We start from the raw sequence: 26746 nt of genomic DNA, 5'->3' as shown, positions 1-26746 counted from the left end.
GGTCCCGCCCGTTTGCTGTATATATGCTTATAACGAACTACGCTTATAACGAACCAAAATTTGCGGTCCCTTTGAGTTCGTTTATAACCGTAGTCTACTGTATATATTTTCACTGCTCTAAAGCAGTTTGTGTAGTTTACTACCCGACTACCATTCCCATGTCCACACGAAGAAGGTCTGTTCACTGGAAAAATCCCATGGGGATTAGATTCAATTCTAAATGTGTTTACAACTTTTAACAAAAAATGTAATTGTTTTTATTCATCATTTTGGAATTTTTTTTCAAAAGCACATAAAAAACCCTCTCCTCAGAGCCAAAGTGCACTTGTATTTAGTTGACCGAAGCATGATCCATAGCATGAAAAAGGTACATTAATTTCCAACCAATTCAAACTTCTAATTTCGCCTAGCTCTTATTTCTCCAAGTCAAATGTCTGTTCCCCATTAGACATGTAAACTGCCGGGGACAAGAAAGTATACCCCCACTGAGTGAGAGTGAGTTGAGTTTTAACGCCGCTTTGAACAGTATTCCAGTATTATGACGGCATGTTAGCTTGATGTGGGAGGAAAGCGCGGAGGAAAGTGATGTAGGTCTTAGACGTTTACCACAGTGGTGAGACTTACTGGTACGGACTTGACAGATCTTTACATTGAAAAGCCGAAAAAGTTTGTACATTGATGGCTGAACAGTAAAGCTTAATGATATGTACAGCTATCTGATGGAATTAAAATTAAAATATGTTTTTAAATGTGACGACAAGAGAAGAAATTCAGTCGAAATGCTTATAACGAACAACGGTTAAAACGAACTAAAATTAGTGGTCCCGGTTCGTTAAACCGTAGTTTACAGTATTTACATTCGTCAGTAATATCCTAATTATTATATAGAGCGTATGTCCTGTCAACTAAAAGTGTATTGTTTCATCTTCCACATTCGATGAGTAAATAATGACAAGATGTAAACAACAACAAACATGTATACAGTCTACCCAGCTCTGTTGTGTACACTAGTAGAGGACCCCGAGTTGACCAGTCTGTAAAATACACATGGACATATCATCACCACCATCATTGTTTATTTTTTTCAGTTAAATACCTTCATATCACCACGCTTACTTCGCTTCTGGGGGCACGGGTGGCCCTGTCGTCTCAGGCGCCGCGATTCGCTGTGCAGAGTTGCGTCCCTTGGACACGCCAGTAACCTATGATTGTGGGTTCGAATCCCGGTTCGCCCCGATTATGTTTCTAGGTTTGTCAGCACCATACCCGTGCTCGTGGGTTTCACCCAAGTGGTAAACATCTGAGACCTGCATCACTTCGGGCTTTCCTCCCACATTAAGCTGACACGCCGTGATATCACTGGAATACTGTTAAAAGCGGCGTTAAACCCAACTCACTCACTCACTACTTTGCTTTTGAATCGAGACATTTTTGCAGAGCTATGGGGAACATAAGACATCAATGTTTCGTGGGAATAATAGAAACTGTAATATAAAAAAATGCTATATAAATTCTTGTAACAATGTTATATTTGGGATAACACTTTCTGAGTAAAGTACACATTGTAGTGCTTTTTTATTCTTATTTAGTTAAATATGTCAGCCGCAGATAATTATATTGGAATCTCAAAAGAAAGATTTGATTGTTTGTTGTTAAGCGCAATTAGTAATATCACAGCTATATGACGGCGGCGGTGGTGTTCACAAATCAGGTGAAGTTAATTAACGTCGGTCTCGGAGAGTAGTGAGGGTGACCTCTCTCTCTCTTCCCTATGTATGTATATATAATTATTCCATTGTGTATATTACTATCTACTTTACCAATTGAAATATGATTCCATTAGGTTAAATATGAACAATTATGATGAAAATCATGAAAAGGATATGTTACAATTAAGTACAAAAAACACAGAGTATTTCTCAAATAAATAAGAAAACTAAGTTCATTCTAGTAATTAATCCTCTTCTGGACAACCATAGAAATGAAATTCCAATGCGTTCCCTATGTATGTATATATATATATATATATACATACATAGGGAAGAGAGAGAGAGGTCACCCTCACTACTCTCCGAGACCGACGTTAATTAACTTCACCTGATTTGTGAACACCAAATGTATAGATATAATTATACAGCTCTTCGTTAGACCCTTATGTTTTATCTCCATCTCTCACTCTCTCTATATATAATGTATAATCATCTTTCTATATATAATTAAACATCTCTTCCTTAGACCCTTATGTGTTATCTCTCTCTCTCTTCCCTCTCTATAATTCATAATCATCTTTCTATATATGATTATACAGCTCTTCTTTAGACCCTTATGTTTTATCTCTATCTCTCACTATCTCTATAATTTATGATTATCTCTCCATATATTATTATACAGCTCTTCTTTCGACTCTTGTATTTTATCTCTCTCTCTCTCCACCTCTCTCTCTCTTTCTTTCTCACTCCCTCTTATATTTTACTCTCTCTCCCTCTCTCTCTCTCTCTCTCTCTCTCTCTCTCTCTCATGCAAAACAGGGACAGATCACTTCTCTGAGCGGCATTTGGAAGTTGGGTTGACAGATCAGGTTTTGGGTGGGACCTCGTTGACTGGAATCTGATTATGTTCAATCCTCTTTCTCCCCACATATCTCAAGGCAGTGATTTATCGGTGGGAGGATCTATTGCAAATATAGAAGTGTAAGTGTTCGGGCGGGGTACTTTTATGCACAGCTTGAGACATTGAACTACCCTACACAATATACGGGTGGGGCTACAGAAAGGGCCAAAGGACAAATGTACAGCGCCACTGGATCTCGGTTCTGCTCAGTATGAATCATTCGACTTCATTTCATCTCCAGAATGCCTCAGCATACATTAACTGAAAGTGTAAAACCATCAACGTTTGGAAGCCATTTCATGTTCAAATAAACATACACTATTTGACAACCACGCCCTTGTGTTGCTACGACAATCAAAGGCATTCGCCAATAGAATAGTTACCCTCATATCCAAAACGTTACCATTGACTGAACAACTGAGGTGTTTAGTGCATTCGTGACTATCTCGTGTTATTCCGGGACAAGCCGAATAGCGCCTCTTGCACTGTGATTGGTGACGAATGGTGTTTTGTGATTTTAAGATGAACCCTGGGACAATGCACATATGGTCTCCCTTTCCATGGTTTGGTCGGACACACCGAATTCTATCAATATGGAATCCTTTTGGCTTAAATAAAAATTAAAAAGCAATAGCTTGAGCTTTCTGAGTTTGAATTGTTACGGAGTTATGACAGACATAGCTAGACACTGATCATTAGATATCTTTACGTATTCCTTTAGGACGAATGCAAGGATAGTATTATAACACACTGTAAAGGGCTGGCAGTTTAAAGAGCATGGCTAAAGATGTGCATATCTTCAAGCATGAATAGTTCTTCCTTTTATTAAAGGCAGGTTAGCTGATCGTATTGATATCATTAAAATCATTAATTACCTGAGGAGAAGCTCAATATGGGATCAATAGAAATGAAAGCGTTATATGACTACAAAATACGATTTGCTTTGCTTAATTTAAACACTGTATCAACTGTATCAACCATCCTTAACTTCTGATTGGAGCCTCCAAAACATTAATATCCCAGGCGTTTAAAGCTCACCATGTTTATTCCTGGGGTAGCCTAGATCTGCCCCATTGGGTAACCTTTCTCACAGCGGAAATGAACAAAAAGGATGTTGTGTTTACATGATTCATAAAGCAGTTTTTTGTTTATTGCTGGCCTTTTCTATCTGATGACGGACACAAATGCCGTTTTCGAATATGACAAAGACATAATTTAATGAAAGGTTTGAGTTTGAGAGTGATTTCATTAATACTTCCAGTGCAGCTTATATTCAATATAAAGAAAGGACGACTAGATGATATAGGCATATGCGTGTGTTACAAATGACGGGGGGAACTTCAATGGCGAGAACTCCAGAGGATCTAGAACGGCGTTTGATCTCCTTTGTCAGAAACGACACCCTCTGTAACAAAAATAACATCAAAGTTTTATGAACCCGTGACCACACATAGTCGCATAATACTGCTTGTATGAAACGGGTGAATGTCATAAACCCAACGTGCCAGAAGGCACGGGTGGCCCAGTCGTCTAAGGCGCCGCGATTCGCTGTGCAGAGTTGCGTCCCTTGGACACGCCAGGAACCTATGGTTGTAGGTTGGAATCTCGGTCCGTCCCGATTATGTTTCTAGGTTTGTCAGCACCAAACCCGTGCTCGTGGGTTTCATCGAAATGGTAAACGTCTGAGACCTGCATCACTTCGGGCTTTCCTTCCATATTAAGCTGACACGCCACGATTTAACTCGAATACTGTTAAAAGCGACATTAAACCCATCTCACTCACTCATTAAGTACTTGGAGCATGCACTATGCAAAGAAATCATCACTCGTGCTGGGGGATAGGTTTGCCCCTTTCATAAAACCAACGAGCTCGGAACGAATTCTCTGAGAAGGCGTACATTAATTTCACATTCACCAGTATGCTTATGGTAGTTGAAAGTGCCTTTGAACGTTTCAAGGAAAGAGGAGAATATACGCGAATAGAATAAAGTAGATGTGGACTACACGATGAAAATGAGTTGACCACGTTGAAGGAAGCTAATGTCCTTGCTAACCAAGCATGTACATGACAGCTGACAAGACGTTCGTGAAGTACTCACGCTCAAGTATGCTGATGAAAAATGCTATCAATGTCAAATTCGCCCACACCATGTTCATGTTGGGGAGATGGCTAAGTGGTTTACGGTCATAATTTCTGTTATTTATTTTCTAAAGACAAATGTTTGTTTGTTTGTTGCGTAACGTCGCACTCAGCAATATTCCAGCTATGCAATGGTGGTCAGTAAATAGTCAGGTCTGGAACAGACAATCCAGTGATTGACATCATGAGCATCGATCCACGCAATAGGGATACGATGACATGTATCAACCAAGTCAGCGAGCCTGACCACCCGATCCCGTTAGTCGCCTCTTACGACAAGCATAGTCGTTTTTTTTACGGCAAGCCTGAATCCCCACATGTGTGACAAAAGAGCGGAAGGTAGCAAATATGCTCTGCAAGAAAATGGCGATGCCGCAAATGGCATAAGTAAATTAATCCTTGTAATTTTACTTATGCCTATTTGCGGCATCGCCATTTTCTTGCAGAGCATATTTGCTACCTTCCGCTCTTTTGTCACACATGTGGGGATTCAGGGTGACGATTTAAGTCCCCAGAAACCTATGATTGTCGTAAGAGGCGATTAAATGATTAGGATGGTCAGGCTTGGTTAACTGGTTGATTCCATGTCATCTGTTCCAAATACTCGGATCAGTTGTCAATAACTGAATGTCCTGACCAGACTCGATTCTTTACAGATCGCCGCCATCAACTTGGATAACTGCTGAATGCGGAGTTAAGCCAAAAGCGTATTTTACGAGCGCCTCAAAGACCTCTTGCTGACTTTCACCAGGAAATGTGAATCCGAACATATCAAATAAGTATCGGTTGGATTGTCCTTAAATTCGAGGTGGCCTTCCCCGTTTCTCAATAAGCTCATCAAGTTGCAAAAGGCGAAAAATTATTAAAGAGTTAAGCATTAATATCAGACTGTTTACATAAATTAATACCAATTTTCCATATCGTTTCAGAGAATAAAGACAAATGCCAAAAATAGTTTTTCTGATCGGTGACACCTTGAAGCCTGAAATTCCGAAATACAGAAGCAGCTGATTTAAACAACACAGGCTCGTTTCGTTCATAGCAACTCCGAATACCAGTGAGTGATTCTACATGTATCCTCGCAACCACAAATGCTTCAAATACAATTACATACCATAGCGCTTATGGAAAATAATATTCCTAGTACCTGTTTAGGGGGTTATCAAAACGATTTTGGTCATAAGTGAAAATGAAACTTCAATATTTATATGATCCATGTTGTTATTGAATTTTATTTGAAATAATAAACGATTTATCACGTTACAGTAACACAAAACCTAACATTAAAAAATATAACCTGAGCCTGACGATTACCTTGGAAACAAACTCATTTGTAGGTGAACTGCGACATTTGCTTTAGAAAACAAGCCCTGTTATTATTATGTTTCACTTTTCATCAAATAAGAAGTGTGAAGGCAGGGTCTTATCAATCAACTGAAGAGCACAATGTGGCTTTCCAAATTGAAGAGACTGTCGTTGTTTGTTTGTGTTCCAAACATTATATAATTGCTTTTTTGTAACAACCATGTTGTTGTTTTTTTTGTAAGAATATAGGTCCCCAGAAATATATGCTTGTCCAAAGTGGCGACTTAAAGAATCGTGTTGTCAGACTCGATGACTTGGTTGATTGTATGTTATCCACACCAAATGCTTGGATCATATCGCATGATGCAAACCACTGGATTGTCTCGTCTAGACACGTTAATGTATAGGCCGTCGTAATATCCCTGAGTGAGGCGTTAGACTTAAAAGAAACAATTATTCAATGATGGTTTTTCTCAACACCATCAAAGAAAAACCGTATTTTACCAGCGCTTCAAATGTAATATTTTATTAAATGTTGTTGACAAAGGCGGAGCTGCTTGGTTCTATTTCCCAGAGACTTTGAATAAGAATATATAAATAAAGTGTCGTTTGAATTGTCCTCACATTCGAGGTGCCCTTCCCCCTTTCTCAACAACCTCATCAATATACATAGCAACTCAAAATGCCAGTCAATGATTTGACATACAACTTCGACATTATTCAGTAGCCAGTGAACAATAATGTTTTCAATATAATTATATACCATAGCATTTATGAAAAAGAATACTCCCCGTACATGCTTATCGGGTTTATCAAAACGATTTTGGAAATACATTATGGCAGTAAAAAGTGAAAACCAAACTTCTTTATTCCCATAGTCAATAGACTAACACGTTGTCTGTGAAAATATATAATTTTGATAGAAACAAATAACTCCATTTAAATTGAAAAGGAGCCCAGTGGGATGGGAGATTGAACCTGGGGCGGAGGGAAAATTATATTATTCACTGACTGTGAGACAGTCTAGGGGGTCAAGTAATCAATCTGCGATGCATTATATTTACTTAGAGATTATTACATGGAAGTTTTTATATCATATCCCACATTAGCCCGAGACCTCCATATCAAAAGGACAAAAGGACAAAAGGACAGAATGTTGGTGTGGTGGTCGAGGCTTGATATGGGGTATGATATGAAAACTGTCATATAATAACCTTTCTATCATATACCATAGCATCAGATTGTAAAATGTATCTAATTGCAAGTAAATGCAAATTCATTTTCGCCTCGTTTGGAAGACATTGTCACGGGAAAACTAGCCGAGCAGACGACGCACTGTGGGACGTAACTCCAATTTCTTACCACCCGGGCTGAAAATGGATTGACAAGCCCTGTCAGCCATGCAGGGAAAGTAATTACGCGTGTCTGGCTATAACACACCTGTGATATGACAGTCTCTTTGTTGGTTCTATCGCACATGCAAATGCCTCATATCATTGATAGGTATATGATAAATAACATTATATATACAAGCTATCCCGTACCACATGTCCTAGACTAACATATAGTCTCTGAAATGAACATAGCATACAGAAAATAAAAATCTAATAAAAAGGGAGCCCAGTGATTCTCTTCATTTTCAGATCCTGATACTGCAGTAATCTACACTTGCCAAACATTATAGACTTGCATGGGCTGTAGTTGATATTAATGTATCAGGGTCTGTAAGACAGACTACACATGTCCCCGCTTCCGCTGTTCAGTATACCACAACAGCTGTGTCTAATTTAATGAGAGACCGAGTCGGGTTTAATGTGGCTATGGGGCGCCCCTTCTCTATACAGATATAGAGAGGGTGATTGGTGGTGAAAAGATACTACAATTTCATTATTTTAATCAGAACCTCAGACACCTGTGGTTTGAACAGTATTTCCTCCAGTTGTGGGGATCCGGAATTGTCGACTTTAGTCAATTCCCTTTCCCACATAGTAATTAATGTCCTATGTTTTAGTACTCTACAAAAATGGTTTAATATACAGATATAATATATTACGATATTTAAGTTTTGTTCTTAGAGCGTAGGAAATGTATTTTATCCCTTTAAAGAGACAAGAACATGATTGAACATAAATATTGATAAATACTCGTTATCAAGACAACTATTAGATTACCATGAAAATCTCTGCAAATTACATGTTTATCAGAGCGCCAATAACAAATCATACAGTGTTTACAAACGTAAAACTTTCACGAAATAGGCTATATACGAATTTGAAGAGCTCGCGCGAGGAATATGACACATCTTCAGATGGCACTAGCTTAAGAAAGTGATTTTTACCCTTGGAAATTTGATTTCGTCATTGACGTACGTACGTGTTCAAGACAGCCAAACCATAAAAGGATTATGTAACAAGTCTGAAGTATTACTAAAGAAACTCGGTTCCGTCTATATCAAGTTGCCGCAGCGTAACAAAGCGCAGTGTTCACGAGGACATACTACTTGTTTAATGCTAATCTTCCAAGTAATGAAATTATTGAATATAAAATGATCCATCAGCGACATATATCCAATTCCATCAATAAATGTATATTTTTAAAATATGTTAATTTATTTTGGTTTCGAACTTCATCAGTTTCCTATGCATATGAAATATTACCCTGGTGCATTGACGCCTCGCAATGTGCGGAGCGGAACTTTAGTTGGCAAATATGAATGAAAACAAATAAGTATGCGCCAAGCAGTTAGCAGTTAGTAGACATAAATCCATAGTCGAAATATATATACTATGACGCAAAACAAATTCAGACCAGATTGCTCTGATGAGTTTCACAGTTGCAACAAGCGAAAACCCATATATACGGCATGTGGTCTGTGATGAAGCCCAAGTAGTTGTAGCTAGTTTTCCAGAAACTAGTTGCAAACAATCATGGCCGCCGTTCGAAGCAGACTACACAAATCTTTGCTTCGAATTTGTGGCCACTTTAGACATAAACAAGGTAATATCTCAGTGACAGGAGCTTCGTACCACTTTGATTCCTTCTTAGGAAGAAGACAAGTAATATTTCACATAAGCAAGAACCAGTATCATGTGGTAAGTCAAGACGTGTCTAACGAAAACGTGCTTCACCTTCCACAGTCGACCTTCACCGGTCCGGAACTCGCATGCTTATGAAATACAGTCGGTAGACTTTCGGGTTCATTATCACCTTATATGTCATCGTACATTCGCTCGTTTTGGTACAGGTGAAGGGGACAATTCATAACGATAAAGTGATTGATATATCTATAGTATTTTGTCAACTACTACAATGATTTACTTCTGCAAATGTATCCACTGCCAATGTCTTGGAGACTATAAGTTATCTCCCTTTACTTGTTGGCCGAAATGTTTACATTCACTTGAAAATAGGCACATAAGCTTTGTTCTTGATATTATTCCCAGTGATTTTCGAAGGTACAGGTGGCACTGACATTTTCATGATTCTTTCAACTTTTGATAACACAGTCTATTTATCTAGATGATTATCAAATTAGGAAAAGTAGTCATGACTTGATTTGCATATTATATATATATATAATTATATGTAGCCTGCAACCTCGGGGTATCGAGGTACTTATCATGTAAGCTAAATGGAACAAAACGCACTCACTAACCTTTATGATTATTCGTGTTCTCCATATCAGATATCATTTATTTTATCTAACAATGGGTATTTTACTGATAAAAGTTCATTATTAACATTAGTAGCTCCGAGTAAAAGCCGGCCTCGCGCTCTTTATGATAAGGGAGAGAACTCCATCGTATCGCGGTACAGAGAAAAGTTGTGTATGGAGGTCCGAATTGGACAAAAAGAGGACATACTTCTACCAACCACTTGGTGTGATCATGCCAGACATCAGTGATTTGTCAAGACAGCACAAGTAAAATTCTAAATGTATTATCAGCAATAGGTATTCAATGCATATTTACCGAAAATTAAGAGAAAATATTTTTATGTCAACAACAAAATATCAGAGCTCCAGATAAGCTGCGTATCTGCGTGAAATATGCATCAGAAATGCAGAAATATGCAGTAAAATATAATCCAAGCTTATCAAATATGCAACGAACATTACAGATACCCTACAAAAATAAAACTTGTGAGTATCATCAAAATATTGTGAAGTAACCCTGCGTATTCGATTAGCAAATCAGCAACTTCTTTTGAAATTATAAACGGGCATTCCGCCAACCTTGCCAAACTTCACGATGACAGTCACATCATGATCATTTGCCATCACACTTTCTTGTGGAAGTATCGTGGTATTCTTGAGTCCTATAAAGCTCTCGAAACCCACACGGCACCAGTTTGCAGGGACTAGATGGATAGTGTTTTTAAATATTTAATTTAAATACCCACATGTGTAAAAACTAGTGGGTAACAGAAATTTGAAATTACTGATACCCAGTGATTTTAAAATGCATGGGTAAAATACCCACAACACGAAAAGCTTATCTGGAGCTCTGTGATATTCTAAGATTATAAAAAAATTGGATGACAATAATTTGTCACAAAATGGAAAAATGTTAAAAAGTCAACAATAAATATATAAAAAAACACTCCTAGTATGCCCAAAGTATGTATTTATCTTTTGGCTACTGGTGAAGAATGTATTTCTAAGTTTGGCATTATGGCCCTTACGATCTCCCAATAGATTCTGGGCACAGAGCAGGAATAAATTTGCAGACTACGTAACTTCCATTACCTTATTAGTCGCTATGAATATGCAGATATCTAGTTCAGGTCGATAGAAAAAGTTTACTTGGGGAACTGCGGGTTATATCGTTGGCCATTGATAGGTGGGGGTAAGGCAATATTAAAAAAAATGCCAGAAGTATGCATCAACAATTAATAACTCCTTACTTACAGCAGACATAACATTCCGAGGAAATTGAAATTGTTTACGAAGTGAGCACTTCCTTGTTACTCATTTGCATTAATAGACAGCCGCTGAGAGGCGTGTCCCGTGTGAACTATCGGAAATCACAAATGCCGCGATACGATGAATGCCGCGGTACCACGGGGTCCGAGTATATATGTATACTGGCAGTCAGTGAGTAAAATCTGAAAATCTGTATTCTTATAGTATTGTCATTATTCAGCATGTTCAGGGTAGTTCTGTCCAAACATAAAAAGTAATTCCCTGTAAGACTGGTATGTCGCAATTCAGATTTTATTAAAGTCATATGTTGTTTTGTAATGTAGAATGCTCAAAGTATTGTTAATCATATCTATATCTACATGTACTTCATAAAGACAAGACACCCCTTACATTATGCCCTTTTCAGTTTCGAGCAGTAGTTCTGACTACTAATTTAATTTGCGTGTTTGTTCTTTAACGCAGCTATCAGCAATATTCCATCTATATGACAGGAATCTGTAAGTAATCAAGTCTCGACAAGACAATACGGTGATTGAAGTCATGAGCATTGAGCTACACAAATGGGATACAATGACATGCAGCAAGAGATGCTGACCACCTGATCCCGTTAGTCGCATCTTATGACAAGTAATGCTGGAGACCATTTCTTACCCGGATCTTCATAATATATATAAGTGTGAATTAGTAACATTCAGTGTACACTTATGGATATTTTTATCTATATCAGAAAGGGTTTAAGAGTTTTTTTGTAGGTAGTAGTATAATTATTAGTATAATTGCATATTATTTGGGTAGAATCAAGTGTAGTTACCATGGTGACAATTATAGTTGCACAATGTACATCTGCAGTCAGTGCCAAACAATTTTGAGCCTTACTGACCTGAACTTGGCATTTGGTTTTGTTGTCAGTCAATTTTTGTGTTATTATCATGGACAGTTATCATGATTATTTGCTGACTGACCAGAATGTTTCAAGACGCTGGCTTTAGACTAGAGGCTAAATTGTTAACTGGAATCAAAGTATGTTGAATCTAATAAAATACACAATATTTGGATGGGCAGGTATGACAATACACATATATTCTGAAACCATTACTGCTAATACTAATAGTAGTGTTGTGCTCAATGAAAAAACTGAGCAAGTCTAAATGTAAGTGCCCCCTGAAAATAACCTATAACTGCTGTCTCAAATTCACAACTAAATTTGCTTATTTACTTGCACTTTATTAATTTTTCATAATTGGGCAAACATAGTCGCTTTTTATGGCAAGTATGGGTTGCACAAGACCTATTGTACCCCAGGTCTCACAGGTCAGGCAAACATAATGTGAATACCGCGTTGGTTTGTCATGCCGAAGGCCTAGGTTCGATTCCTCACATGGGTACAATGTGAAGCCCATTTTCTGGTGTCCCCTGCTGTGATATTGCTGGAATAAAACCATACTCACTCACTCAATGAAGTAACATGAGTGCATATGTTGAAAGTTTGCATTTCCAGTTGCAACGGCACCAGCATCCCTGCTGCACAGCTCATGTCCAGGGATCACCACTAGGCCACAAGACAGGCCTCCATCTGACCAGGCCTTCATCCAACAGTCCACAACATGACAACACAGTGTATAATCCATACAAGTTGGTGGAGGAGGAACTTGGCTCACTTTCTCAGGATATCAAAAAGGTATTGTGTTATTGTTCAGTCACTAGCTTACATGCAGTCAACTCTCGTTAATCCGACATTTGTTAATCCGACAGTTGGCTTTATCCGACACAAATGATGGGAACCGATTAAATCAGTGCTTTTTAGACCTGTTAATCTGACAGTCTAGCACTCCGCTTCCGTCACACCTAATTTCCAAGAATTGATGAAATCACTCATTAATCAGTCTTGTTAATTGATTTTGAATTTGTATTTTGAACCCTGTTTATCCATTGCAGGAAATAGTAACTGACAGCAGTGAACTGGCTGAAATAGCTGGTTACTATTTTGATGGGAAAGGAAAAGCATTTCGACCAATGATCGTCCTTCTGATGGCCAGAGCTTGCAACATACACAATGATGCTGGCAACTGGTGAGTGCTTGTGAGAACCAACAAGTTTAGTGAACATGGTAAACACAGTGAGAGTAACTGCAAGATTAGCTATGACAACAGCCTAGGTTCAACTCTTGTTTCACACTTAACACAATGCAACAGTTGGTTGCTGATCTTCTGAACACACTGCACATAAACTAGAAGCAGTGGTCATTCAGAAAGTCACTCCGTAAATACTAGTGTCGAGATGATACACCAATACATTGGTGGATCGAAATGTTTTACTTCTCAATACAAGTATTGATCACAGTGGCACACTAAGTAAAAAATATTGATTCTGACCTTACATGTTTGCTTTAATAACTGTTCCACTAAACACTAATCAGTAGTGCAAGTGAAAACATACATATTTTCATTTGTTGTGCCATACTTCACACTGGCAACTGTAAATCATCAGTGTGCCAGGTATTTGACCATCCTCTCCATGAAAAAGATGTCTTACGCACCACAGATATGAGCACATGCAAGTATCATGATACACATCGGATTGTGAGTAAGGTATCTTGACACTTCGCTTGGTTGAGACTCACATCAACAAAATCAACATGACATTGAGATCGTTTAAGAAACTGTTGAATGCCTTGTTTTCATCACAAGTCTTGATATGCTTTACAAGAGGGAAACCAGACAAATAGGTGTGTGAATACAATTTTATCATGAAGAGCATCCATTTTAATCAAGCCATGCCCTTCCTCTATAAGCGATCAAGGGTAGAGAGAGCATGGTGGGATTCTTCTTCTTTTTCTTCTTCTTCTTCTTTTTCTTTTTCTTTTTCTTTTTCTTCTTCTTCTACAGTTGAAACATGTTTAATACCACAAGATCTGATTGACTCAGCACAAATTGGTTGCAAGTAATGAATATCTGACTATTTTGACTAGAAGTCAATGACTGGCAGAGTGTTTTCAGGTGTGGGTTAATGACTTGATTACTTTTCAGTGTACTGCCTGCTCAGAAGAAGATAGCCATGATCACTGAGATGATCCACACTGCCAGTCTCGTTCACGATGATGTGATTGATGCAGCAGACACGAGACGCAATAAGTCCAGTATCAACCTTGTTTGGGGTCAAAAGAAGGTACGAAGGCAGAATTTTCTTATAATATCACCATGCACTAGATTTATGATCTACAAATTACAGTGAAAGACCTGGTTAGCCCTTTTAGGATCCCAAGTAGATCCCAGTACTTCCACTTGTCGCCAGGGCTGACTTTGAATGACATGGTCATAATGTGTCACAGCACCCCAAGTGAGTGACTGAGTGAGTAACACTGTTTTGAACAGTATGCCAGTAAAATCATCGTGTGTCAGCCAATTTTCTTCAATTTTATTTTCATGTTTTGTGCAATTATTTTTGTCCTATCCATCTATGTACTTAAACATTGAATGTTGAATGTGAATATACACATACATTGTAAGACATTTCAGATAAGTGTCTTCCGAAGTTTTCATTTTTGGCTCACCTGACTGAAAGTCAAATTAGCATCATGTCATGGCCTGTTCATCCAGCTTCAGTCCTGTGTCATTGACATCAATGAAGCTGAAACTTCACATGCTTGTTCCCACCAAGACGAGACCTCAATTGGTTCCAGAGGTTCTAAGCAGATTTTTAATATGGCCTCCATGGCAGCCATCTTTAAAAAAACCATAATTTTTTTTAATTTGGTAAATGTGGTTATAAGTTGGGCTCAGGATTTATTTCCGTTTTTGTGTGATATTTTAAATTTTGACCTCACAGTTTGACCATACTGAAAGCTAAAACTTCTTATGGCCATTACTCAGCCATTTCTATTCAAAATGTAATGAAATCTGGTATATGTGTAGTTTGTAGTGTGAGTGAGTGAGTGAGTTTGGTTTAACGCCGCTTTTAACAGTATTCCAGTCATATCACGGCGTGTCAGCTTAATGTGGGAGGAAAGCCCGAAGTGATGCAGGTCTCAGACGTTTACCATTTCGGTGAAACCCACGAGCACGGGTATGGTGCTGACAAACCTAGAAACATAATCGGGGCAAACCAGGATTCGAACCCACAATCATAGGTTTCTGGCGTGCCCAAGGGACGCAACTTTGCACAGCGAATCGCGGCGCCTTAGACGACTGGGCCACCCGTGCCCCCCTTGTAGTGTTAGTATTTACATGTTTGGTATATGTGTTGTTAGTCAACGATATGATATTTTGGCTTTTGCATTTTACCTTGCTCATAATTATCTCAAAATGAATTTCCCTGCTCTGTAAACATCAAAATCTCTGAAACCACTGTGTCAATGAAGCTGCAACTTCACATGCTTGTTTCAACTAATGATGACACTGCCGCATCAGCCATATTGTAACATCTAACTACCGCTAGATAACTACAACAACAAATTTAACTTGTTGTGTGTAGTTTTATAAGCACCCCTGTTAATTTTCAAAATTAGTACAGTGACTACAGTATCAAAATGGGGTAAAACAGACTTGTAACCCAAACAAATAAAAATAATTGCACAATGTTTCAATTTACATGATTTAAGAATGAATGCCTGTCTTGACTTTTTCAGGCAATTTTAGCCGGTGACTACATTCTATCCATAGCATCTATGGCACTGGCACGTCTCCGCAATGAACAAGTTGTTTCTATTTTATCTCAGGTTATAGAAGATCTTGTTAGGGGTAAGTTGATATGTATCATTAACCTGACATACAAAGTCAGTGTTATATGTTTATTGGTTCAGATAAGTGTATGTGGAAAGTAACGACCGACTAAAGATAGTTATTTGTTCTTGTTCCACTGCCACAACATGTGTTCTGGAGGAGAAAGCCTGGATATGAAAACTTAGTATCATATCAATTTACCAATTCCAGACTTTTGTTTTTAGCGGATATCATTATTTGAAACTATCAGTACATACAGAGTTCCAACTACAAGATTACAACCACATTACCGTGATGACTGAGCCATGTCCTATTGTTTATCTTTGTCAGACATTTAATGATTGATTATCTGTGAAATACTCCCAAGGTGTAGCGTTGACATTATATTTTGATGTGTTTTTGTACCTTTTGCAATTTTGCCTTCATTTTAGTGCAATTCTGTTTGATTAATTTCAGGAGAGTTTATGCAATTAGGGTCCAAAGAAGAGGAGAATGAAAGGTTTGCTCACTACCTCAAAAAAACCTTCAAGAAGACGGCAAGCCTTTTAGCCAACAGCTGCAAGGCAGTGAGTAATATAGAGATCCTTGGAAAATACTGTGGCTGGCACAATGTATACTGCAAGTTAAATAATCCTACCAATTTAGACCTGTGAAGATCCTGTTAGAATTGGTCTTCAGCAACCCATGCTTGTCAATGAGAGGCGACTAATGGGATTGGGTGGTCAGGCTCGCTGACGTGGTTGATGCATGTCAACGTATCCCATTTGCGTAGATCGATGCTCATGATATCAACCACTGGATTGTCTGGTCCAGATTTGATCATTTACAGTCTGCTGTCATACAGCTGGAATATTGCTGAGTGTGCATTAAACAACAAATAAACAAACGTAAAATATTACTCAAGTTTCATTATTAGATTAATCTTAGTATACTTACCAGACAATCAAACCTTTTCTTGTTTATTGAATCTAATCAAGATTTGCTTCATTCAGACATATACATAATCACTAATAACTATGACTCACTCCTCAACCTAGGAATGAGTGAGTTTGTTTTAATGCTGCTTTAAAGAGTATTCCAGTTATATCATGGCATGTCAGCTTAATTTGAGGGAAAAGCCCCAAGTGATGCAGGCCTCAGATGTTTACCACATTGATGGTACTCGCTTACTGGCTTACCTAAAAACTTAATCTGACGAACTGGGATTCAAACCCACAATCAAAGGTTGCTAGCGTACCCAAAGGACATTACTCTGCACGGTGAACTTCTGCTGCACATGTTAATGAGTAGTTATAAATAGATATGTTGACAGCTCCTGGCTTATGTTTCAGGTTGCTGTCCTTGGTCGCTGTACAGAAGATGTTACAGAAATAGCATATCAATATGGCAGAAATATCGGAATAGCATTTCAGGTGAGACCAGTTTGTGTGTACAACAGTATCAGATATTCATTCACAAGTTAAAACACAAAGGTAGCGAACCGGACAAGTTGAAAACACATACATAAGTAATCACACATTGCTCTTGGTTCCCAGCCACTGTTTTCTGTCTATGTTCCCTCACATTCCTGCTCATTGGATAGTTATCTCCTTTTGTTTATTGCGTTTATTCATGCCCTCCATTTTGGTCTTATTATACATTGTAGGTAAATGAAACTTCACATATATCTTCCTCTAAAGTGACTATATCATATTATGCAACAATTTTTTATACTTATCCTGACATAACAAGTCTGGGGCCTGTCTGTCCGTCCCCTGTCTGGATATCAAGCTATGTGAGGATGAGGGATCAGGGACAGATAACTCTGGCTGGTAACCAAGGGAAGCGAGTGGCACAATTGTAGACGAGACATGTTATGGGTTCTGTGTTATATGAACAAGATGTAATGAAATTTCAATGTATTTTGTCAGGATGATAAGTATACTTACATGATGAATATCCAAATTCATGAAGTATTTGTTAAAAGTAACAAACTAGTTGCCTTACTTCCCCTGCAGCTGATCGATGATCTGCTGGACTTCGTCTCATGTGATCAAGTGATGGGGAAGCCCACTGCTGCTGACCTGAAGCTAGGCCTGGCTACTGCACCGGTGCTGTTTGCTTCACAGTCTGTAAGTATACATCATATACACACACCCCTGGGCAAACTGAACAAGTATAAAAGACCAGTGCCCTGTTCTTCGTAGCACTAAGACTATCCTAAATCCCTTACTTTAACATGGACTTACATCAGTCTTAGTGCTATTATTGCTTTGTTGAACAGGGACGAGATTGATTGATTGAGTGCGTGAGTGAGTATGGTTTTACGCCGCTTTTAGCAATATTCCAGCAATATCACAGCGGGGGACACCAGAAATGGGCTTCACACATTGTACCCATGTTGGGAATCGAACCCGGATCTTCGGCGTGACGAGCGAACGCTTTAACCACTAGGCTACCCGACCGCCCCCCAGATTGGTTGCATGTAATTGTATCTGAATTGCACGGATCGATACTCGTGATGTCAATCATTGGATTGTCTGGTACAGGTTCACTAATTTACAGGCCACTGTTATGTAGCGGGAAAAGTGTGAAGTGCAGAGTTAAAGAACAGACAGACATGATAAAAACTGTATGATGTGATGGTTGGGTCGTTCCTGAATGTATAACATGGTATAAGACCCGTGAAGATTCCGGGGTAGAATAGGTGTTCAGCAACCCATGCTTGCCGTAAAAGGTGACTCTGCTTGTCGTAAAAGGCAACTAACGGGATTGGGTGGTTAGGCTCGCTGACTTGGTTGATGCATGTCATTGATCCCAATTGCATGTATCGATGCTGATGATATTAATCACTGGATTGTCTGGTCCAGTCCTGATTATTTACAGACTGCTGTCATATAGCTGGAATATTGCTGAGTGCGGCATTAAACAAGAAACCAACCACCCAACCTGAATGTATGAACAGCAGATGCAGTATACCATTCAGGATAGGTGACTGTAACACTTTACGCTGACCTGGAATGTTGTTGAAGTGTGCGTTATCCAACATAATGGCGGACAAGGTTGTCAAAAATGTGCGGGGCAAGTGTGATGTATGGGTAAATTTTTATTTAGCTTCATAACAAACTGCAGATGAAGGAACACATGCAATATATTGTTGTACATATTGCCATACATGAATCATATTTTTAACTTATCTTGCAATACATATTGCACATTGCTCTTACTTATGAAGTCCTAACTGGAAATGAATGATGATCTATCGTCTTCGGGAACTCTTTTACCCTCCTTGACCTCCATGACCCTGGTGACATCTGGTGTTGGAAGACATGCCCCGTATATGTCATTATAATTTATTCTCTTCTTTTCAAGCTAAGCAGGACGTGAGAGATGAGATCTTACCTTATTTTGTTAGATTCTATCCTCTGCTTGTTGAATTTCTAGCTAGACTGGGGCGGGCTTTTATGGGGTTACCTCCCATGTTACAGTTTGCTGCTAAGTGTGGTTCTCATTTTCGCTGCCTGGTTCGTCTGACATTGTGTCTTCCCACTCAAAGGTGTCCCGAGTGTGCTTTCCTCTCTGATGCCGATCTCCTCACTTGTATTAAAGTCAATGCTAAGAGGAAACTACTCTGACTATCTAACCTTTCCTCCACTTCTTCATAGCTTCGACAGCGGGCCAGGTCTAAGACTTCGTCCAAGTCAAATTAGACGCCTTCACCTCCAGCAGTGGGGCTTCAAGCAGCGGCGCCTTCAAGTGATGTGTCTCCCGGTTGAGCTCTGTAGTTGATGGGACAATTCCAAACACTGTCAGCTGAGCTTTTCAGGAGACAGAGTGACCTATCTGCCTTCTCTTGGGATCCTCTTGGGATCCACTTCAAGGTGTCTTCAAGGTGTCTTTGGTCACTAAGTCTTTGGACTTTGGCGTATTCTGCTGTGGTGGCCTATCCAGGTTCGCTAGGAGGAGAGGCTTGAAGAAATGGCTTCCCAGGGGACAGGCATAGTGGGAACATTCTCCCCCTGCTGTCCCTATCCGCGACTCACCGGTAGGGGGAAGACTCTCTGTTTTGGCTGCCTCTATGGTCTAGTGGTAGAGCATCCGCCTGGAGAGCGGAACGTCCGGGGTTCGATCCCGGGCCGCGTCATACCAGAAGACATTAAAAGATGGTACTTATTGTTACCCTGTCTGGCTCTCGGCATTAAGGGGCTAAAACAGGACTGGTCGGCTCAGAGTAAGTATACTGTGTCTGAGTGGGGTATTCATGTTAAACTGTGGTATGGTATCTCAGTGAGCTAGCACTATTAATTGGCATCAGTCCCGACTAGTAAAAGCAGCAACACAAACACACATGCACATCCCTATATAAGTGCAATAATCTTGGAGGCGACTTTAAACCCCATTTCACCTCACCTCACCTCTCTGTTTTGGCAAAGTTTTATTCCTGTTGTGGGCCACTTTGTAATAATGTTATTAAAACACGTCTATTTACTCACACTCCTAGAGGACAATGATGGGGTAAGAGGAGTTCAGTTCAGATTACACCCAGCTGTAAGGAGGCCATAGAGGAAATGGACCCACAACAGCTGATCCCAAGGTTCTTCTCCCCAGTGTTTTTGGTCTTCAAAAAAAATCAGAGAAACTACTCATGATTCACATGTTCAATCAACGATATTTAGAGCAGCCATCATGGTTCAAGAAGACCACTCTTCCGATGCTATGTCTGTCCATGGCTCTAGGCGACTATCTCTTCTTCCTAGACATCCAAGACGCATATCTCCATGTCCCTATCCATGAGGTGCACAGGAAGTACCTGAGATTCGTCTTCAACAACCACCACTGCTAACGGATGGGCCTTTCTCATATTTTGCATTTCAACGGCCCCGTGGTTGTTCATGCGCATTATGAAGCCTACACCTGAGGAGGATCGACTACATGTCGTAAATAGACAACTACCTCATGAACCACCTAGAGCTCATTTCTCAATGGGATTTCACGATGCGCCCGTTCCACCAACTTATTGGTTACTCAAATCGTAACTAGCACCGACCCAGAGTCTGACGTTCATAGGTGGCCTCTTGCTCCACCCACCAGATCGATGGGACAACAGTGTCACATATTTCCAGTTGGCACTATTTAGCCCCAATCCTTTCATCAGTGGCAAGTGCTAATAGCCCTCCTCACAGCAGCACAGCACCTCACAGCATGGGGAGGCCCCACATCAGGCCACAACTGTTTCTGGTGCTTTATCTATGGAGCCAGCAATATCAGACTTCGATTACTTTGCCAGACCACCTTCACCAATACCTGGACTGGTGGCTAATCCCATTGAACACTTTAGATGGCGTGACCTTGATGGAGTTCCAAGCATCCCATCACCTGTTTGCTGACACCTCACTCCAGAGATAGGGAGCCCATTTCAAGGACAAGACAGCCACAGAGCTCTGGTCTCCAGCACAAAAGCGGTGGTACATCATCAACTTGGAACTAGAAGCTGTCATCCTGACAGTACAGTATTGGGCTCATCAACTGATCAATGCCAAGTAGTCTGGTTCGTATTGAACCAGATGTTTCGCCTGAGCAAGACACATCCTTGGGTGCTGAAATGTCCTGGCCGATTCACTATTAATGTCAGACAGCCCATCCCCCACAGGATGGAAGCTGCACAGGAGCTGTACATCGACCTGTTTGCCACAAGTCACAACATGCAGTTGCCAACTTTCTTTTCTCCATTGCCAGACCCTCAGGCCTGGACTGTCGATACCCTAGCCTTAGACTTGGAAGGTTTCAGTGCCTATGTGTTTCCCACACCAGTGCTCCTACCCTGGGTGATCCAAAAGATCAACTCAACAACTGACATGTCCTTGATCCTTTTGGCGCCGCTTGGCTGGCAAGAATAAGTTTCCCGGACCTACTACTCATCGCCAGGCAACCAGATCTAAAACTCCCAGAGTGGTCCAATCTACTGCGGGATCCTCACAGTCACTGCCACCACTGTCCCCAGAGCAGTTCCAACTTCACTCCTTGGTCATATGCAGAATACTCAAACCTCTGCTACTCCCTTGCCACTGGACACCTGCAACAATAGCACGCATGATCAACCAGACATAACCTTCAGTGCTCTAAGGAGACCTATGCTAATCATTGGGTAACTGAGTCCCTGAATCGCACTTTCATGACCCAGTAAACGGGAATCTAAAACCAATTTTTTAGATAAACTGGAAATACTTGGTTTCAGTTTGTTGGGGGAGCATGGTTCCCACTGGACATCTAGAGCTTGAAGCTTGCTAACCCTGGCTGTTGTAGCTCTTCTGAGTCAGGTGTGAAAAGAAGCGTTGTCGAGTGGTTCATACCGGCGTTGTTGGATACTCCAACCTGAAACTCCTTATGATAGCTGTCAACTCCGGTATCATGGATAGCTTTTGGTTTTGTGTGACAGCAAAGACAGTATCTATGGCTATACATAGGTACATACCTATAGTACCACCCTAATGGTGTTTATTGGTTCTCAGGTGGAGCCAGTTATCTGCCATAAATTGCACTGTTGCATCTGTGGGGATAACACCATGTTGGTGACAGAAAATCTCCAAGGAGGCCCATTTATCATGATATAGCCCCACTGGTCGATGGATATGAGGCAAGCCTGGATTAAAGGTACGCACCACCACCAACCATCGGATAATGTACAATATGTAATGCAGGACAAGGTAGAAATATTCCATAATAATAGTATTATGTTTATTTCATATACTTATCTGGCTTTGCCCAAGGGCCCTGAAGTCTTTCTCCTCACAGAACCATCAGCCCTGAGGGACTTTTCAAGACAATAATGACATAAAGGGGGTGTGTCTTCCGCCACCAGATATCACAAGGTTCATGGTCATGTTGGGCAAAAGAATTACCGGTACAGAAGATGCTGATAGATCGTCATTCATTTCCAGTTGTTTGATGTGATCAACGAGGAACATTCCTTTCAAAATGGTTAGAAATGATTGGGGCGGTCGGGTAGCCAAGTGGTTAAAGTGTTGTCTCGTCACGCCGAAGACCAGGGTTTTAATTCCTGACATTCTCCTTTCTGTTGTCCCCTGATGTATATTTCTGGAATACTGCCAAAAGCAGCATAAAAGCTCTCTCTCACTCACTCACTCACTCACTCACTCACTCACTCACACTCCTTTCAAAATGGAATTTTCACTACATTTCAGGATTATTTTCATTATTGTGTAAAGAGAATAAGATATAGATGTTTCATTGAGTTACTTTTCGGTTTCTCCCTCAACTACTTGATAGAAGCCGTTATTTTGATAAGATCACTGACAGCTATCAATAAGTATGACATTTCATACATTTGCCCATTAAATTATAGAAAAATAATATGCATGTACATTTACATATACTGCACCATTGAAATGGTGCACAACATTCAATACTGCCACACTGTAGAAAATATTGTATTATCAAATGAAACATATTAGATGGTTTTCAAGAATAACTGATTGTATGTTGTGGTGTATATCTGTACATTTAATCCATGATAAGCATGATTAAATTATTTTCAGTTCTAAAAGGACAAACTAAGCGGCTATATGTCATAAATGGGCCCAATGATACCACTTGCACAATGTGAACATAACAGCCTATACTTGAAATGACTTGGATAGGCTTAACAAAGACTGTAGCTTTGTACAAGTGACTACTTGGGTCAGTGCGACCTGAAATTCCTGGTTTAAAAAGTCAGGAGGTGTTCTAATATGCAATACTGATGGTTTGATATTGTTGCTCTTGTTTTGCAGTATCCAGAACTAAATGCAATGATTATGAGGAGATTTTCCCATGATGGTGATGTGGAGAGGGCAAGAGAAATGGTTGCAAAGGTAATTTTCTATCTCAAAGTCATGAATAATATTAACATGTATTGTATGCAGTTGAAAATTATGTATGTTGTTAAGAAGAAAAAGGTCGCCAAGAAAAGTTCCAATCACTTTAAGCCCTTCAACTTGAATTTCCATTGAAAGTTGAAACAGTACTCCACATATAGAATAATCAAGGAACATGCAATGTTTTCTTTTTATCAATGGGGGCATAGTTTGCCCAGTTCACTGAAGTGCTGCACTGTGCTGTGCAGAGTTGCTTCCCTTAGGCATTGGTTGAATTGAATTGAATCCCTTTAGCCATGCCTCAATCTCTCTTTGTTATTTCAATAAGTCTAATTCATTCACTAACCTTGTATTTGTCAATATTGATAATAAGATACTCAGATCTATCATTCTGATTTTGATGACTCTCTGTATGAGGATCTTACAGAGCCCTCCTATTGAGTTGTCAAAATCAAAATTGGAGTGAACAGGTGAAATGATATGAGCATAATGAGATTGCCAAACTATCCTGTTGGAGACATAACTTTTTCAAAAGCGTAATGGTACAGAAATATGTCCCAGAGTTTAATATCCTGTGGGTGGGGGTGGGGGTGAGGGTGACCAGGGGGTAGAGGATGCTGGAATGTTTTGTTTTCTGGACAAAAAAACATGTTGTGAAAATATTTTGTGCAGCTCAACTTCAACTATCTGGAAAATTTTGTTAGGTTTTTGTCTTGAGGCAGAAAATATACTTCCCACATGACATGAGTAATCTCAATATTATTGCCAGGCAGTATTTATGTTCCTGTCAATTTTTCAGCATCTGTGATTTGTGCCATGCAACCTTTCATCGGGAGCTCTAGTTATGCATGTTTGTTCTATTTTTGCATTATTTTCTAGTACTATGTCTACAGTATTTGTTCATGGTTTCAGAGCGATGGTGTTGAACAGACACGGCTCCTGGCTAAGCAGCACAGTCTAGAGGCAATGCGACAGTTGCGACGGCTTGCAAAATCAGAAATACAGAGTAGCCTTTCTCACATAGCAGAAATACTGCTGAAAAGGACAAAATAATAGTAATGGTTTGTAGGTGTATGTTTGAATTATATAGTTGTTACTCTCTGAATGATTTATTATACATGTATTGCGATTATGATCCTATTTTCAAAAATACAAACTCATCTTTCCTATATATGTGCTTGTTACTTTTTATTGTATACAGTTGACTTGATGTGAAGTCAATGTATACTCGTCACAAAATATTATGCAAACCATCATTATTTTGTGGATGAATTATGTAACCACACAAGTTTTAGCTCATTAATGATAAAACAAACACTCCAATTTATCTATATACACAAAAGTGGCAAAATAATTCTCAGTGCCATAAAAGGTCAAGAAGCATACAAACACAACCACCATTATAAGCACCACAGGCAGTGTGATACACAACAACAGCCACAGTGGCTGCTCAGTCCAGAGGAAAAATGTGCAGGGTATTACGACTGAAACAAGTCAAGGACGATAATTCAGGGAAACCAAGCATAGGCCTTGTTGGAGTGATGGCTCTGTAGGAGATAGTTACAAGGCTACATTTGCCAGAAAAACATTCACCATCTCCAGAATGATCTTCAAAGTGTGGCAGGGAACATTTATACATAGACAATTTGAAAGATTCCATACAGAAGAGCTTATAATTAACACTTATTATCATAACCCTTAATTAATTACATTCTGTACAGATCATGGTAATAGAGGTGGAATATTGCTGAATGCAGCATTAAACAACAAACAAACCAACTTACGCTCTCATGTTTGTCGAGGCAGAGCAAAGGATGTTCAATATCAGACATGAGAGTTTTGAACATGGCCCTCTTAGGGATTCCAGGTCAGAATACATTTGCAGTACCCCATTCTTGTCAGAGACAGACTTTCTTTAGGATTGCCATTCTGATGTCTACCAAGACAGCATTGGTCGATGCCCATGCTATCAAACTCTGGTTCAGACTTGATTATTTACAACCCCTCCGATATAGCTGTATTACAACTATGTCATTAAACATCATTCATTCATTTGACCCTAACCTGTGGACATGAATTGTACTCTGAAACGAGATAAGATATTTTTTCACCTACAGCTATAAAAACAGATATTTTTTTAATATTTATAACTATGAGCCTGATTGTTTAAGAATAAAACATTACAACATTGTAATATTTGTGGCAGGCAATTATGGCGTTTTTTTTCAACAGTCTGAAGCATGATTATTGTTTAAAAGAATTTTTTGGACAATATATATTTTTCAATAAGATCAAGATAAGAGTAGTGTAGGGGTCGAGATAAGTGTTTTGATGAGATATGGAGGGTGCTGAGACAGAGGTTGTGATGAGTTATGTATGGGTTCAAGATAAGGGCTGTGATGATTTGTTACAAGTGTGATATAGCTTCTCGGATAGGGGTAGGATTAGGAGAGACAAAAAAATGTACCTCAAAAGTTGTACACCAAGAACTGAAGCTCCTGGAATACTGTCCGACATAAAAGGAAAGTTGACTATTGGAAAATTGAAGTTATCCCTCTTGTCATACAGTCTGGTGAATAGTTATTTTGTCACTCTGAATCTTGATGAAAAGATCTATATATGAAACATGCACTGATATTCTTAGTTCAACATTCACAACTGCACGGGAGTGACTTGGATTTCCACACAAAATGGAATACCGCAAAACTATATACATACCCCACACCATGAATTTAAGTAATGTTTTGAGATGACCCGTTTGATGATGGCTGGCTCACAGTTGTGCTCGTCTCACGTCAATTGGCTGTGAAATGTAATCAAGGGCTAAATAGTTCTCCTGTAAAACGCTCAGTGTTCTTAGGAAAAATTGGTAGTAATCGCACAGGCTTGCATGGGGATTCTTGTTTTTGTTTGATTGTGGATTATGTTCACCGACCTGCCAATGAGCTGCATTGAGCTATCATGTAACACTCAAGGCTGTGGGAGGGATAAACTAACATTTAGTCTACGAAATCTTATATTACACAATATCCTTCTTAACTCTAAAGAAAAAAATCTCCCTATGCTGATTTCATAGCTAGAGCTGGCGAGACTTGCTTTTGTAAGCGATTCTAGATTTTTTAATGAAATAAATATATTCCACAGTCCATGGAGACCTAATATATTGAAGAGAATCAATTTCAGATTTCAGAACGTG

The 26746-nt window shown here is 39.4% G+C and overlaps 1 protein-coding gene across 1 annotated transcript; it reads left to right on the top strand.

Moving 5' to 3' along the window:
* The first annotated feature begins 8981 nt into the window (after positions 1-8981).
* LOC139463403 (all trans-polyprenyl-diphosphate synthase PDSS1-like) lies at positions 8982-24653 on the top strand. Its single transcript, XM_071244661.1, has 10 exons — positions 8982-9147; positions 12478-12657; positions 12915-13048; positions 14006-14144; positions 15604-15715; positions 16154-16263; positions 17029-17109; positions 17695-17808; positions 23467-23547; positions 24463-24653. Exons 1-10 carry the CDS (start codon positions 8983-8985, stop codon positions 24601-24603), a joined length of 1257 nt encoding a protein of 418 aa, XP_071100762.1. The 5' UTR covers position 8982; the 3' UTR covers positions 24604-24653.
* Positions 24654-26746: the final 2093 nt, after the last annotated feature.

The sequence above is a fragment of the Haliotis cracherodii genome, unplaced genomic scaffold, assembly GCF_022045235.1.
Source record: "Haliotis cracherodii isolate W230 unplaced genomic scaffold, xgHalCrac1.p SCAF_16, whole genome shotgun sequence".
Taxonomy (NCBI): Eukaryota; Metazoa; Mollusca; class Gastropoda; order Lepetellida; family Haliotidae; genus Haliotis; species Haliotis cracherodii.
The sequence above is the reverse complement of the archived record's forward strand: the minus strand, read 5'-3'. Positions and strand labels throughout refer to the sequence as shown.